At 38.3% G+C, this 15,392-nt stretch overlaps 1 protein-coding gene across 5 annotated transcripts in view; it reads left to right on the top strand.

Moving 5' to 3' along the window:
* The window catches only part of kdsr (3-ketodihydrosphingosine reductase), a 44,457-nt gene that overhangs the window by 7,529 nt on the left and 21,536 nt on the right, over positions 1 to 15,392 (top strand). For 3 of the 5 annotated variants that reach the window (XM_043689612.1, XM_043689609.1, XM_043689610.1), the window contains exons 2-7: positions 3,856 to 3,945; positions 8,253 to 8,309; positions 9,842 to 9,907; positions 10,862 to 10,957; positions 12,966 to 13,157; positions 14,778 to 14,861. In XM_043689612.1, the coding sequence (XP_043545547.1) occupies positions 3,856 to 3,945; positions 8,253 to 8,309; positions 9,842 to 9,907; positions 10,862 to 10,957; positions 12,966 to 13,157; positions 14,778 to 14,861 (585 nt within the window). Of the gene's footprint in view, positions 1 to 329; positions 434 to 3,855; positions 3,946 to 8,252; positions 8,310 to 9,841; positions 9,908 to 10,861; positions 10,958 to 12,965; positions 13,158 to 14,777; positions 14,862 to 15,392 lie in introns of all 5 variants that reach the window. The other 2 variants (XM_043689611.1, XM_043689613.1) reach the window with 2 other exon arrangements.

Here is a 15,392-nt window from a genome sequence, read left to right as displayed (position 1 = left end):
AGCTGATAGAAGCTTTTTTCCTTTAAAAAAAATAATAAATTTTTGAAACACTTTCTTCTCGAATTTCCAATCTTTGTGTATTTTAACTAATCCACATCTCTCTGGCCTGGGTCTACTTTGGACACACACTGTTCTTGTCCTCATTCACTTCTACAGCCTCACCATATTTTGTTAGGTAAAATATCTTTCAGTCACTTCTCCCATCTTGCACCTTGCATGGGTTTTGATTGCTATACTCTTTCTTTCTCCTCCTTTCCAAAATAAAAAGCTGTACTTTCAATCATAGTATCTCCGAGAGAGAACTAAATGTAAAATATCTCGTTTTGCAGACAACACAAAACCGGGTGGATGGAAGCAGCAGAATGTTTGTGTGATTTGGACAAATTGGATGAGTGGACAAATGCATGGCAGATACATCATAATATGGATACATGTAAGATTATCCACCTTTTGGTAGCAAAAGCAGGAAGGCAGATGTCAATATTGCAATCCAACCCCCCCCCCCCCCCCCCCTTCCCTGACTGCCCTCTGCCAGTTGCTGCAAGTAAGCATGCAGGTGCAACTGGCAGTGAAGAAGGCAAATGATGCATTGGCCTTCATGCTGAGAGTATAAGAGCAAGGTGTATTGTTGGACTTGTTCAGGGCCTTGGTAAGACCATTCCTGAAATATTGTTTACAGTTTTGTTCCTCAGATAAAGGAAATCAATGTTCTGGTTATGGAGGAGTTCAACAAAGGTTAAGCACTTTTGATTCCTAGGTTGGCAAGACTAATATATGCAAAGAAACTAGATTAGTTAGGGTTATATTCACTGGACTGAAAATAAAAAATGCTGGAAATCACAGCAGGTCAGGCAGCATCAATTATGATCTCATCAAATGGTGGAACAGGCTTGAGGGGCAGAATAGTTTACTCCTGTTCCTGTTTTAGGAGAAAGTGAGAACAGCAGCAATACTAATTGTATGAACAGTAATAAACCTATTGAATGATGGTGCAGGCTTGAAGGGCCAAGTAGCCTCTCCTTTCTTATTTTCTATGTTTCTTTGAAACACCTGTCCAAATCATTTTGCTTTATAAAAGAAATTTGTCTTCAATTTTTTTTCCCCTACTTCTTTCACGTGGCACTTTATTTTATAATATTGTGTAGTAAGGCACTCATTTTTAATAATGAATATACGATGAACACATTGGAAGCACCAAGAAACCAACTGGAGGAGGAAAGCATCTGCATTCTCTAAGCCTCCTGGAGGAAGCAGTGCTGTTCATTGAGTGGGTCACTGCCAAGCCTGTGGCCATTGGCAAGACAATCTTCTGAAGATGAAAATGATCTGCACAAATTCTCATCACAATGATAGGAAAAATGTCTTCAATTGGTTAGCAAGGTTACATCATGTGCAATACAGGGAGAACTGAACATTTGGATACAGAACTGTTCGAAGGTAGTAGACAGAGGGTGGTGGTGCAGGGTTGCTTTTCAGACTGGAGGACTGTGACCAGCAGTGTGCTGCAAGGATCGGTGCTGGGTCCACTGCTGTTTGTCATTTTTATAAACAATTTGAATGTGATCATAGGAGGTATAGTTAGTAAGTTTGCAGATGACACCAAAATATTTGCTGTAGTGGACAACGAAGAAAGTTACTTGAGAGTACAATGGGATCTTGATCAGATGGGCAGGTGCACTGAGGAGTGGCAGATGGAGTTGAATTCAGATAAATATGAGATGCTGCATTTTGGAAAGGTAAATCAGGGCAGGATATATACACTCAATGGTAAGGTCCTGGGGAGTGTTGCTGAACAGAGACCTTGGAATGCAGGTTCATAGCTCCTTGAAAGTGGAGTTGCAGGTAGATACAATAGTGCGGAAGGCATTTGGTATGTCTCCCTTTTATTGTTCAGAGTATTGAATACAGGAGTTGGGAGGCCATGCTGTTGCTCTACAGGACACTGCTTAGGCCATTGTTGGAACACTGCAGTTGAGGACTCCCTGCTACGGGAAGGATGTTAGAAAACTTGAAAGGGTTCAGAAAAGATTTACAAGGATGTTGCCAGTGTTGGAGGGCTTGAGCTATAAAGAAAGGCTGGATAGGCTGAGGCTGTTTTTACCCTGGAGCGTCAGAGGCTGAAGGGTGGCCTAATAGAGATTTATTAAATAATGAGGGGCATGGATAGGGTGAATAGCCAAGGCCTTTAGGTGAGTCCAAAACTAGAGAGCATAGGTTTAGGGTGAGAGGGGAAAGATTTAAAAGGGACCTAAGGGGCAACGTTTTCACAAAGGGTGGTGCGTATTTGGAATGAACTGCCAGAGGAAGTGGTGGAGGCTGGTACAGTTGCGACATTTAAAAGGCATATGGATGGGAATATGAATAGGAAGGGTTTAGAGGGATATGGGCCAAATGCTGGCAAATGGGACGAGATTAATTTAGGACACCTGGTGGGCATGGAAGAGTTGGACCGAAGGGTCTATTTCCCTACGACTCTATAGTTAGTGATCTTAGTGTGCCTATATGTCAGTCTTTCAATGTATTAGGGCAGGTGGATAATGTGGTTAAGAAGGTATATGAGATACTTACTTTTAGCTGAGGTATGGAGTTTAAAAGCAGGAATGTTATGCTGGAATTATTAAAAAGTGGTTAGAGCACAGTTGGAGTATTATGTGCTGTTCTAGAATCCACATTGTCGGAGAGATATGATAGCACTGGAGAAGGTGCAGCGGAGATTTACCAGAAGGCTGCCTGAGCTGGAGAATTTAAATTATATAATTGGACAGATTGGTCTTTTCCTTAGACCAGATATGATTGAGCTGCATGAAGTTAAGAGGGGCATAGATAGATAGACAAGAAGAAACATTTCCTGTAATGGAGGGATCAATGACCAGGAAACATAAATTTAAGGTAAGAGGCAGAAATTTAGAGATGAGGAAAACACCTTTTCACCCAGAGGGTTGTGCGGATCAGGAATTCACTGCCTGTAAATGTAATAGAGGCAGAAACCCTCATTGCTTTAAAAAGGATTTAGACGTGCGCTTGCCAAGGCAAGCGAGTCTGAGTCATGAGCTGGAAAAGTGTGCTTACAAGAATTAGTTGATTGTTTTGACTAGTGTGGACATGATTGACAGAAGAGCCTTTTTCTATGCTGTGAGTAAGGTGAATTGCCAAGGTCTTTTCCTCCAGTAGGAAAATCCATATCTAGTGGGCATAGCTATAAGGTGAGAGGGGAAAGATTTAAGAGACCTGCGGGGCAAACTTTTCACACAGGGTAGTGCATATATGGAATAACCTGCCAGAGGAAGTGGTAGAGGCATGTACAATTAAACATTTAAAAGGTGTTTGGACAGGTGCATCGTTAGAAAAGGTTGAGTGATTATGAGCCAAATGTAGGAAACCTGGTCAGCATGAACAAGTTGGGCCAAAAGGTCTGTTTCTATGATTATGACTCATGTTAATTAGTTCCGTTACAATGGTAAACAGATGCATTGCTTAATGTTTGTTGGACAAATCATCTTCAGAAATGTATACTTTTACCATTCTGCAAGTGTTGTAAACACAAGCAAAGATGTCCATGTAAACCTAAAGAAGAAGGATAAACAGTAAAGAAGAAAACTGAACAATTTGTGCACGCACATTGAATAGATTCCAACAAGTGTTACAACATTTTAGACCCCCTTCCCATTTTAATATTCTGCAATGTGAAATTTCAGTTTCTAGGTGGTAAATTTGGTCTAATTTGCTGCAAGTCTGCAGAATAATAAATATGTTGGCAACAGAAAAGTGAAATGACTTGTATATAGAATGTATCTTGAATCAGAATCTTGAGCAATGCTGTTTCTAATTACTGTGATTTTTATTTTAACCATGCAGGTGACAGGGGGATCAAGTGGTATTGGGAAATGTATTGCAATTGAGTGCTTCAAGCAAGGTGCATTTATAACTTTGGTGGCTCGGGATGAGGTATGTGATTGAATCAGTTAATTGAAGCATGACTAATGTACTTTCATTTTGTGAATCTCTTGTATTGAGATTGAATTAATTTGTGCCTTAAATCAAACTGTCTGAAAGGTTGAGAACGAAGAATTTTGTTTGACTTGACTTTTTGTGTTCTGTTTGGTACATAGTTACAAAATAAGAATCTCTACACATTTTTACTCAACCTGTTCAAATGTTTTAACATACCATTGGAAAGGTGGGACTTGAACCCAGGCCTTCTCGACCAGAGCTAGGGAACTACCATTGCACAACAAGAATCCCCACCTTGACATTTTCAATATTGAAAAATATTTCAGTGTTACATCTGCATACACAATCCAGATATACAGGGTGTATTTTCAAGTTACTGAACAGATTGTTATAGAGATCGAACCCCTCTGCTAATTAAAGCTAAAATACCCAAAAAAGCTTGCCCCTCAATCTACTAAAAGTGGGTAAGTGAAAGCATTTCCTGATTTCTACTATTTAAAGAAAAAAAACCAATTTATTTTCCTAACTTAGTGAACAGTAAACAAACACGTAACAAACCTGAGCCCCTTTTTTTTCTTACCTAATCACAACTGACCCTGACTCTGTTAAAATGTTCCTCTAATCACACAATTATTAATCATTAAATCAACTTAATCTCTTAAAAATCCATACAGTCTCTTATGCTGTCTTCCTTCCATCGTTCTGATTCTGCTGTCTTCTCCCTGGACCATCATCTTAACTTTTTTTCTGAGAGTGTCTGTATACAATTTCTTGATACCTCTAATAGATGATGCCTTCTGAGATTTTTTTTTTGGATGGCAGTTGGCTCTGACTAACTTTCAAAATGCCCTTCCTTTTATATCCCCAACATCATATCCTCTCATTGGTCCAATTTTGTCAATACAATAAAATTCAAATTCATTTTTTTGGTATCCTGGGCAGAAATTAATTGGTTAAATTCAAATCCAGTTGCCTTAACATCAGAACACTATCACTAGCTGATTGTTACACATGATCAGTTCTCAGCATTCTCTGCACCTGTCAGCCTATCACAGACACGTATGCTGTCACAGTCTCTTAACTCACAAAAGGCATATTTGTCTTTTGACTATATCCTCTTTTGACTTCTCAACAATATCTTGAACTGAAGCTGATTTGTTTCTGAGGAGAAAAGCATGTATAACATGATTCATCAAAAGCAACGAAATGCTGAATTTAAGTAACTTTTTAAATCCTAGACTTTTAGGATCGACCACAAAATAATGGTCCCCTTCTCCTTTCAGAAATTCTTTACCAAAAATCCTCCATCAATATCAACTTGCACAAATTCCTATTTGTTTTTGCTCCTCTGTACCCACTGACTAAAATTGTTTCCAAGCCCAGATGCTCTTCAGATTTTTTTCTTCCTTGTATTTCAATCACTCCATGGCATTGTCCTCACCCGATCTCAGCACTCTGTTTTAGCCCTGCAAGTGTTCCTCCAATTGTCTTCTCTTATCCTTCACTCCATCATTGCCTATTATCCTAACTGTACATTTAAAATTGAGTTCTGGAATTCCCTCCCTGACCGCTTAACCAAAGAGAAGACAAGAGGCAAAGCATTGAAGAGTAATTGTTGAGCTGAGGCATTAGTAATGTTGGATAAAGAGACGACAGATGAAGCGAACAGATGTTTTGCATCACTAGTCACTAGAGAGGAGACAGTTAACATCCCAGTAATAGCTATAAATCAGGAATTGAAAGGGAGGGAGGTACTCAAGAAAATTGCAGTTCTTAGGGAAGTAGTGCTAAGTAAATTGTTGAATCGCGAGTTGACACATGTCTCGGCCCTGATGGATTTCATCCTAGGATTTAAAATAAGTAGCCAGTGAGATAGTTGCTGTGTGGTTTAAATTTTCCAAAACTCATTAAATTTGGGAAAGGTTACTTTTAGATTGGAATGTAGATAATCAAACTCTTTTAATTGAAAACATGAGGGAGGCAGAAAGCAAAGGCACTTGGATAAGTTCAGAGTAACAAGATAGAGCCAGCATAGTTTTAGTCAAAGAGCAATCATATCTAACTAATTTATTAGAGAAACAACTTGTGCTATAGATAAAAGGAACCATTGGATGTGTTGTGCTTACATTTCCAGAAGACATTTGATAAGGTGCAACAAAGGTTATTGTGGAAAATAAAAGGTCATGGTGTTAGGTGTAACATATTGGCACGGGTAGAAGATTGCTTCCTGCTAGCCAGCTGAAGATTCGGGATAGATAGTTTTCAGGCTGGTAGTTTGTCATGAGTGGTGTGCTACTGGATGATGCTGGGGCTTCAACTCTTTTTAAACTTTATATAAATGATAGTGAAGGGACTGAAGGTATGGTCGCTATATTTGCTGGTGACGCAAAGGTGGGCGGCACGGTGGCACAGTGGTAAGCACTGCTGCCTCACAGCGCCAGAGACCCGGGTTCAATTCCCGCCTCAGGCGACTGACTGTGTGGAGTTCGCACGTTCTCCCCGTGTCTGCGTGGGTTTCCTCCGGGTGCTCCGGTTTCCTCCCACCATCCAAAGATGTGCAGGGTCAGGTGAATTGGCCATACTAAATTGCCTGTAGTGTTAGGTAAGGGGTAAATGTAGGGGTATGGGTGGGTTTCGCTTCGGCGGGTCGGTGTGGACTTGTTGGGCCGAAGGGCCTGTTTCCACACTGTAATCTAATCTTAATCTAATCTAATCTAATCTAAATCTAAAGGTAGATAGGAGATTGAATTGTCAAGATGATTTAAGTAGTAATAAATGTAAATAAATAGATTAAGTGAGTGGCTAAAGAAAAGATCCAGAAAATGGAGTATAATTCAGGAAAGTGTGCAATCGTTCATTTTGGCTAAAAGAATAAGAAGAAAGCGGATTATCTAAATGGTGACAGGTTGCAGGACTCCAAAATGCTGAAAGAATCTGGGAGTCCTAATGCATGAATCACAATTTAGAGTGCAGGTACGGAAAGTAATCAGGAGAGCTAACAATGTTTTGTGAGAGGAATTGAATGCAAGAATAGGAAAGATGTTTCATCACAACTATTTGGTAACTATTCCAGTTTTTAAAAATTGTGAAAATTAATGGCTGAGCAAGAATCCCTTCAACTTTTCCTTTGCATGTACAGCGGAACCTCAATTATCCAAACGAGATGGGAGGGTGCTATTTCATTCGGATAATTGATTATTCGGTTAATTGATTTCTTCTGGGGCTTGGAGTTTTGTGAAGTCTGCTCCCCATTCAGGACACTAGGCAGCAGCACAGTGTGCAAGACCCCGCCCCCACCCTGTCCGCTCGCGCTCTCCCGCCCCAATTCCGTCCACTCCCACCCTGCCCCACGCTCATCCCAAATCTGTCTGCTCTCAACCCGCCCCCAACTCTGTCCGCTCCAACCCCGCCCATTCCCACCCTGTCATTCTGCCCCAACCCCATCCAACACTACCTACCCCCAATTCCGCACCCCCTCCCATCTGACCCACTCCTCCTCCTCCTCCCTCCCCCACCAAGCAGCGCACAGACATTTTTTTTGACAGGTTCGACCTCTGCCTTGTGCAGGGCAATGTTGGTGAGATTATCTGGGGAAGGGGGGTTTAGGGATCATTCCTGTGTAGAACTCCAGGGAAAGTGAGAGGTTGGGCGGTCATTTAGAGACGTTGCCTGGATTGTCCAGGACTGTTCTCAGCAGCATTTCAGGGAGTCGAGTTCGTTTTTAACTCATTGTGTCTGTAAACAAAAGATGTGATCAGGGTTGAAACAGCTCTTTGATGTAATGTTTCTCTCAGGACCTTGAGATCCCTTTCGGATAATCCGATATTCAGATAATTGATATTTGGATAATCGAGGTTCCTCTGTACTCGTTAGGAACTTGTACTCCTTGCTCTGACTCTGAGTTGGGTGTTAGCGTAAGAACTTCAATGGGATAGAGGCTTAGGTTTTTTGAAAGAGTTGTAAATAATAAAAATGATTCTTTACGTTGAATGATAAATCAAAATACTTAACTGTAGAGATATTGTAGGAAACATTCTTTATCTCATGAATATTTACGTTTTAATTGTATCTTTGAAAGATGCTTTGAAAAATGCAAAGCAATCTCAAAATGCTTCTTGAATTGTAAATTATCCAAACATTTGAATTTGCAAATATTGATCAAACAGTGACACAGTGAATCACCTGAAGTTTGGTGAACAGTTCTTTTTTTTTTAAAACTTAGTTGTAGAATGTGCCATGATGAATTTCCAAAATTGGCAGTCTGAAAATATTTGTGTTTCAACTTTTTTTTTGTTTTCCAGGGCAAACTGCTGCGGGCAAAGAAGGAAATTGAGAAGCACTCCATTAATGATAAACAGGTGGGCGTAGAAAACGAATAAGCATTGTAACTGCTGCATACTAGAGCATTTTCAATGTTTGAGTGTGAAACTCTTGTGATTTAAATGCAATCATTGTATTTCTAAGTCACCTCTTTGTTCACTGACATTTTATTAAAAGAACAGTTTGTTTGTGGTAGGGGAATGAGAACGCTTTCGTTTTGGCAGGGTAAATTGTACATCTCTGCATATGTGATAAACAGTTCTGTTTTTGCACCAACAATGTCGGCCACAGTTTCTAAAGACTGATCTTGAAGCTAGTGAAGTATTCAGCTTCCATAGCATCAGTATTTCTACCAGAATGGTTCCTAGTTTTTAGTTCTACAGGGTGTTATCGCGTGTCAAGGCCTGAATAATTATAAGTGGTGCATATTCACCTGTAAATTACTGGGCATATTGATGAGATCCTTTTAAATATACAACCAGTATTGCACTTTATTTTTGTTTTTCTTGTTGAGAAATGGTGTACCGTTTATGCTTTTGCCTTCTTTCCATATTCCACATTCCCTTGAGATAGACAATCATCTGTAATTGAGCAGGAGTGGCTTTTCCCCACCCCCAACAAATGTTACCTCTGTGTGCATACTGTTTCACTCTCTCTCGTATTTTTACTGCTCACATGCATTTCTGCCTTTCCTCCAACCATGTTTATCTGACCTTAGGCTTTCTTACCCTTTGTCTTCATTTCTGGTGCTCTTAGTCTCCCTCCTGTCTCTACCACTTGCATTAGTGCAGTTAATTTCATTAATGTAGTCACCTGTTTTTAAAAAAAATATTTTGGTTGATTTTGTTCTTGCATAGAGTTTAGTTTCTATCATAGATTTTTGTGCTGCAGGTAGTTAGAGTCATAGAGATGTACAGCACAGAAACAGACCCTTCAGTCCAACTCGTCCATGCCTAACAAATATCCTAAACGAATCTGGTCCCATTTGCCAGCGCTTAAACCATATCCTTCTAAACCGTCCCTATTCCTATACCCATCCAGCTGCCTTTTAAATGTTGTATTCGTACCCGCCTCTACCACTTCCTCTGAGAACTAATTCCTTACACGCACCATCCTCTGTATGAAGAAATTGCCCTGTGGGTCCATTTTAAATCTTTCCCCTCTCACCCTAAACCTATGCCCTCTTGTTTTGGACTCCCCCCACTTCAGGGAAAAGACCTTGTCTATTTACCCCATCCATGCCCCTCATGATTTTACAAACGTCTGTAAGGTCACCCCGCAGCTTCCAACACTTGAGGGAAAACAGCCCTAGCCTATTCAGCCTCTCCCTCTTTTATAACACAATGATTGTGTTCTTATGAAACTTGCGTTATTGAACAATCACGCTTTAGAAACAGCACTTAAAAGTCTCTGCGATGTAATCGCCTTGCTGCCAACACGTTTTTTAAAAGATCGCACTTTCGAAGTGTTACAGCAAATCCACATTAACGAAACGTGCATTATAGCAGAACAACCTGTATTTGTTTACAACATATATGTTTGAGAGAATATTTTCTGATTGATTTCACAGGTAGTATTGTGTATATCTGTTGATGTTTCAAAAGACTATGGACAAGTGCAAAGCGTGATTAAACAAGTAAGTTTGCTTTTTTTTAAAATGAACATGCTAAACATGCCGTTCAATATATTGGATCCCATGTATATCTTGTTTATGCTGAATAAGATTGGTTAAAGAAGTGCTGCTTTTGTTGCAGCAGTGATGCTGAAGTAGACCTGTACTCTAAATATGCTGACTGACACCTCATTTATTGATTCTTTACTTTGTTGATGAGCAGATAGAAAGAAAAAGAAATTAATGTTATATTGTTGGAAGACACCAACTGAGTGCTAATCTTCATGATTTACAGAAAGAGTGGAATTCTGCAACACAAATACTGAACACATTCCAGAAAATATAATCCAATGTATAGTAGTGGAGTCTGACTTAACCATTATCACAAGTTAAAGTGGAATTGTCGATTGCCACAAACAATTGAATCCCACATAAAACCAGTGTTTTTGATTAAAACTTGGAGTTTATTAACAGGAGCTTAAGAAGGAAATTGATATCTTCACCATTCCAGGAAAAAAAATTCAAAATTTCTACACTAGTTTTTTTGTTATTCATTTGAAATAAGCTTAATTTGCTGGGACAAATGAAAATTGAATGTAAATCTATTTTTGTACACAAATCTTTATTTACTGCTTATTGTACATCAATAATTCTCTTTTCCTTTTTGTTATGCACATTTCAAATTATTTTGCTCAGAGAACACTTGGATAGAACTGTACTGTATAGGAGTGGGCTCATCCGTCTGTAATGTTGTGCCCAATTTGTCCATCAATGCTGTTCAGAGTCCTGCCATTAACTGTATACTTTTCCTTAACATTTAATCTCCTGAAGTGCGGCAACTTACACTTCCTGGATTTAATTCCATCTGCCATTTGAAATGAGCTTTAAGTAAATCAAATAAACAGGAATCTGTCCCTTTTCTTAACCAGATATTTTGTACTGAATCATTAATTTATTAATCTTTAACTGTCATTCTAGGCACAGGAGAAGCTGGGTCCAGTTGACATGCTTATAAACTGTGCTGGCATATCTGTTGCGGCAAAATTTGAAGATATTGACATTGACTTTTTTGGAGTGAGTAATTTGCATGATTAGACTTAAATATTTTCTGCGATTGAACAATTTCTTGGAGCATCTACGATAAATTATATTCTACTTGTCTAATGAACTGTACAGGCAATGTCTTTTGAATTCTTCAGTGTGTGTTCTCTGGTAAAGTGGAAAATTGTTTATCACCCAGGATTTTTTAAAATACTTCCTTTAAAAGAAAATCTATTTTATTGCCAAAATTGTTTTGACGCTCAGCAGCACATTCTCTCTCTCTCTCTCCTTTTTTTAACTGTCATTTCATAAACATCTGACTCTGAACAAGTGTCTTGAATTTTCTGTGACTGAAGTAAGAAAAGGGCTGGTCATCAAGTAATTTATCTAAGAAGAAACGTTTTGTGCACATGTTGATTCATATATTGGTCAATGCTTTTAATATGAAAATTGGGACAACAAATTTAAGTATGAAAGAAGTATTGTGTTAACAAAGACGCTGTAATTAGTATCAAAAACAGAAATTGCTGAAGCAACTCCGGTCTGGCAGCATCTCTGGAGAGAAAGCAGAGTTAACATTTCAAATGCAGTGACCCTTCTTCTGAAGGTGGGTCCCTGGACTCAAAACTTTAACTCTGCTTTCTCTCCACAGGTGCCACCAGACCTGCTGAGTTTCTCCAGCAATTTCTGCTTTTGTTCAGTTTTTGTTTTTTTGCTTAATTTAGTGTTTTTTTTACTATATTTGTATGTTGGTACAGAATAACACAATTTTTCTAAAGCACAAAACATTGATTGAAATTGATTTTAAAATAATGTTTGTCTATGCCGCCTTCCGACTTCTTTCCGGCATTAGTGTGTATCATTTCACTGTTCTGAATTGAAAGATTTCACCTGGTTTATGACTTTGTTCTTTGACAGTCTTGAAACAAATAATAAGTTCATACTTTCATTGTTTGTGATGCAGTAGTTTATTTTAGATAGAAAATATTTTAATATTATTCATTGAATCCTTCAAAGTTGAATGCAACAATGTTCTATTAACTGTCCTTGATTATGACTTGATTGTCACGTTTTCTTTTGTAAAATCTAAATGTGCAACGGTTTTTCTTGCACAATCCCTGAGTTAACGCTAAGAAATTTTCACCATCTTTCAATAGATGACTGTTCAAACCCGAACTGTGATTAAAATAAATTAATTTCACTTCAAAAGTTAACTTCACATTTTTGAAGATTTGCAATGCATTGCAAAGCTTTTGTTTTGCACCTGGCTTTCAATCCACCCAGACTGATGAAAGTCTGTCAGAAGTGAAGCAAGCTGCTTTTGCTTCTATTTTCTTAATGGATGGAAGTGAACTGCCAGAACTACCTCTGGCATGGGGAGACTGCTATGGACTGTGCAGACTTCATTTTTGAGCATTTTTGATAGCTCAGTCAAGAATTTATTTTTGATTTATTTTGTTTTGAGATCACCTGCACGCAGAACAATGGTATTATCCATGATGTCATAAGTGATACACGCAAAAACATGTCAACTTCATACCTATGAAAACGTTTCTTGAAGTTAATGTTGCTTCAAAAAGATCTTTAAACTAAATGTTTACTAGAAGTCATATGAAAGTTCAAGTGTTCATGCTGGGTAGCTCTACAACTTGTGGAGTGTGGTTATGATGATGGCAATAGAAATGTCAGTAGTAATAACATTTTATGCTGGTACGTGAATTCTTGAGAGCCATCCATATCTTTGTTGAGAGTGTGACGCTTTCCAGCATTCGAGGAGCAACAGTATCAATGTTTCGCGCGTAAGCCCTTCATGACTTCTGTCTGAAACATCCTGCATTTTATTAAACTGAAAGTGTCTTAACATTCAAAACTGTGCAGAATTTCAAGAATTGATGTATTTTTGGTTTCAAAATCCCATCTCCGTATAAACTATTGACAAATCTATGTTTACGCAAATTAAGTATTACGTCATTTTGTATTTTAAATGTATCTGGGCAATTTGAATGACTATTTTCATCAGTGCTACTTATCATTTTCCCAGAGGTTAATGGAGATCAATTATCTGGGTAGTGTTTATCCTACTCGGGCAGTCATTCATACCATGAAGGAAAGGAGAATGGGGAGGATCGTGTTTGTGTCATCCCAGGCAGGTCAGCTGGGCTTATTTGGTTACACAGCTTATTCGCCGTCCAAATTTGCTTTGCGTGGATTAGCTGAATCTTTACAAATGGAGGTGTGTGTTTCAATTTTCTGTTTGTATTTCATCTTTTAGCACTTTGTGTTTTCTATCTAGAGGTACAACAAATTAGTATTTACTTTAATTTTGGGGGTTTTGTTGGACCAGGATTAATGCTGCCAAAAATAATTTTTTTTTTAATTAGCGGATATTTTTTGGCCTCAATTTCTGGAGTGAGATTGGACAATATGGGTAACCTTTTCCCAGGCCACAGTTTTGAATACAAAATTCATTTCAATTTCTGGCCTGCCTTCAAAGGTTCAAATAAATCTTAGTTGCTACTTCTCTTGAGAGAATTGGAATGATCATGGGTATGTGGAAATGGAAGGCTCTAGCTTTTGGCAAAGTTTTGCAGGCCGTTCTTTGCATCCACAGAAGATAGTAAGTGGTGACTTGGACATAGTGATAGGACAGGAAGGCTTTTAATGGAGCAACGGTAAAACCCAATTTGACAGATGGGTATTTTTTTTATTCTTGAAATAAGTAGGTAAGATTCGGTTTACAATTATGCACATAGATGAGATTGCACCCCATTTTAAAAATACAGTAAAGATTTCCCATGGAACATCTGTATTTGTCGGCAGTGTTTCCCTATTAGCAGATGGCACTTCAACAGGAAGGTAACAAAAAATTGAGATTGAAATGTTTTCAAATGATGTATGTATAGTTATTTGGCATGTTTCTTTTAAAATATCATGCAAATGTCAAAGTATTTTGATATTTCATTAATTTAATTTTTATTCTTCACAATTTTAAAATTAAAAGCCTTCAAATATAGTTAATCTCCATTACTTTTTTGCTTTAATTTTAAATTTTATTTTGATTAAGTTAAATATAGTTAGATTGTGGCATATAATCTCATCAGTTGTACAAATTGAGCCATAAATCATTAAATGAGCTGGAAAACACTGCCAGCCCCCACGTCAAATATTAATCTCACAATTTATCAATAATTAATGCTGATCATACAAATTCTAATATTTTTTGTTGTGAGCATCTCTATTGGGAGATTTCTTTTTTAGTAAAATAGTTCTGCGTAGAGTATTGAATAACACACTGGTACTTCACAATTGTGCTTAAGTTCTCATTTACGTTAAACCCTGATATTGCATTCATATTTGTAGGGATAATGATGGTTCACTGTCAAAGTTTATGCCACTTCTAGCCCATTGTCTTTATTTTTGCCTTTGTCATGTGAGTAAGTAGGCATGAAGTGAAGATCAACACGATGAGAGAGTCTGTCATTCATTTGCACAAATTTAGTCGCAATGCTTACCTACGATGCAACTGTCATTGATTTGAGAGTAGCAGCTCTTGATTTTTCTTCTCTCCTCTCCAGCTTTGAGGACTTGGGCCATTTGGTGCAGTTAATCCAAAACAAGCTGAAGGGATAAGAGAATTTGTATTTGACTGCTGCTATGTGCCTTAGGTTGGGAATGTGAGTCCTTAACACTCAAGAAGCCCAGTTTTTTTTTCCATGGGGATTATAATATAATTTACTCTAGTCCTTTTTCCATCCTTCACGTGCTTGTTAGAGTTTGATGTGAAACATTTTAGAATTGATTCTGCAGTGCTTTGTCAATTATTTTCCCCAAACTTTACTATTTTGTTTTCTAGGTGAAGCCATACAATATCTACATCACAGTTGCTTATCCTCCTGACACAGACACACCTGGGTTTCAACAAGAGAATAAAGTCAAGGTAATGAGATTTATTTTTTAAAGAAACTGTCATTTTGTTTTATGATGCCAATTTGAGGTACAGTTCTGTTTGCATTTCCTTTGCCTCAATCTAGTAATTCCTGTACTATATTTTCCTTTTTCATTATTTGAGAGAAAAAGTAAGATGTAAGTTATTGAAAATGTAAATAAAGGTTTTAAGTCATTTTTCCATAGTTCAATACTGAGGAAAGTGAAAACCCTTCACCGAACTTGTAAGATTGTCTAATGCTAAAAAAGCTGAAAATGTGTTGCTGGAAAAGCGCAGCAGGTCAGGCAGCATCCAGGGAACAGGAGAATCGACGTTTCGGGCATAAGCCCTTCTTCAGGAATGAAGAAAGTTTGTCCAGCAGGCTAAGATGAAAGGTAGGGAGGAGGGACTTGGAGGAGGGGCGTCGGAAATGTGATAGGTGGAAAGAGGTCAAGGTGAGGGTGATAGGTCAGACTGGGGTGGGGGCGGAGAGGTCAGGAAGAAGATTGCAGGTTAGGAAGGCGGTGCTGAATTCGATGGATT

This window comes from Chiloscyllium plagiosum, chromosome 5 (genome assembly GCF_004010195.1).
Source record: "Chiloscyllium plagiosum isolate BGI_BamShark_2017 chromosome 5, ASM401019v2, whole genome shotgun sequence".
NCBI lineage: Eukaryota > Metazoa > Chordata > Chondrichthyes > Orectolobiformes > Hemiscylliidae > Chiloscyllium > Chiloscyllium plagiosum.
The sequence above is the reverse complement of the archived record's forward strand: the minus strand, read 5'-3'. Positions and strand labels throughout refer to the sequence as shown.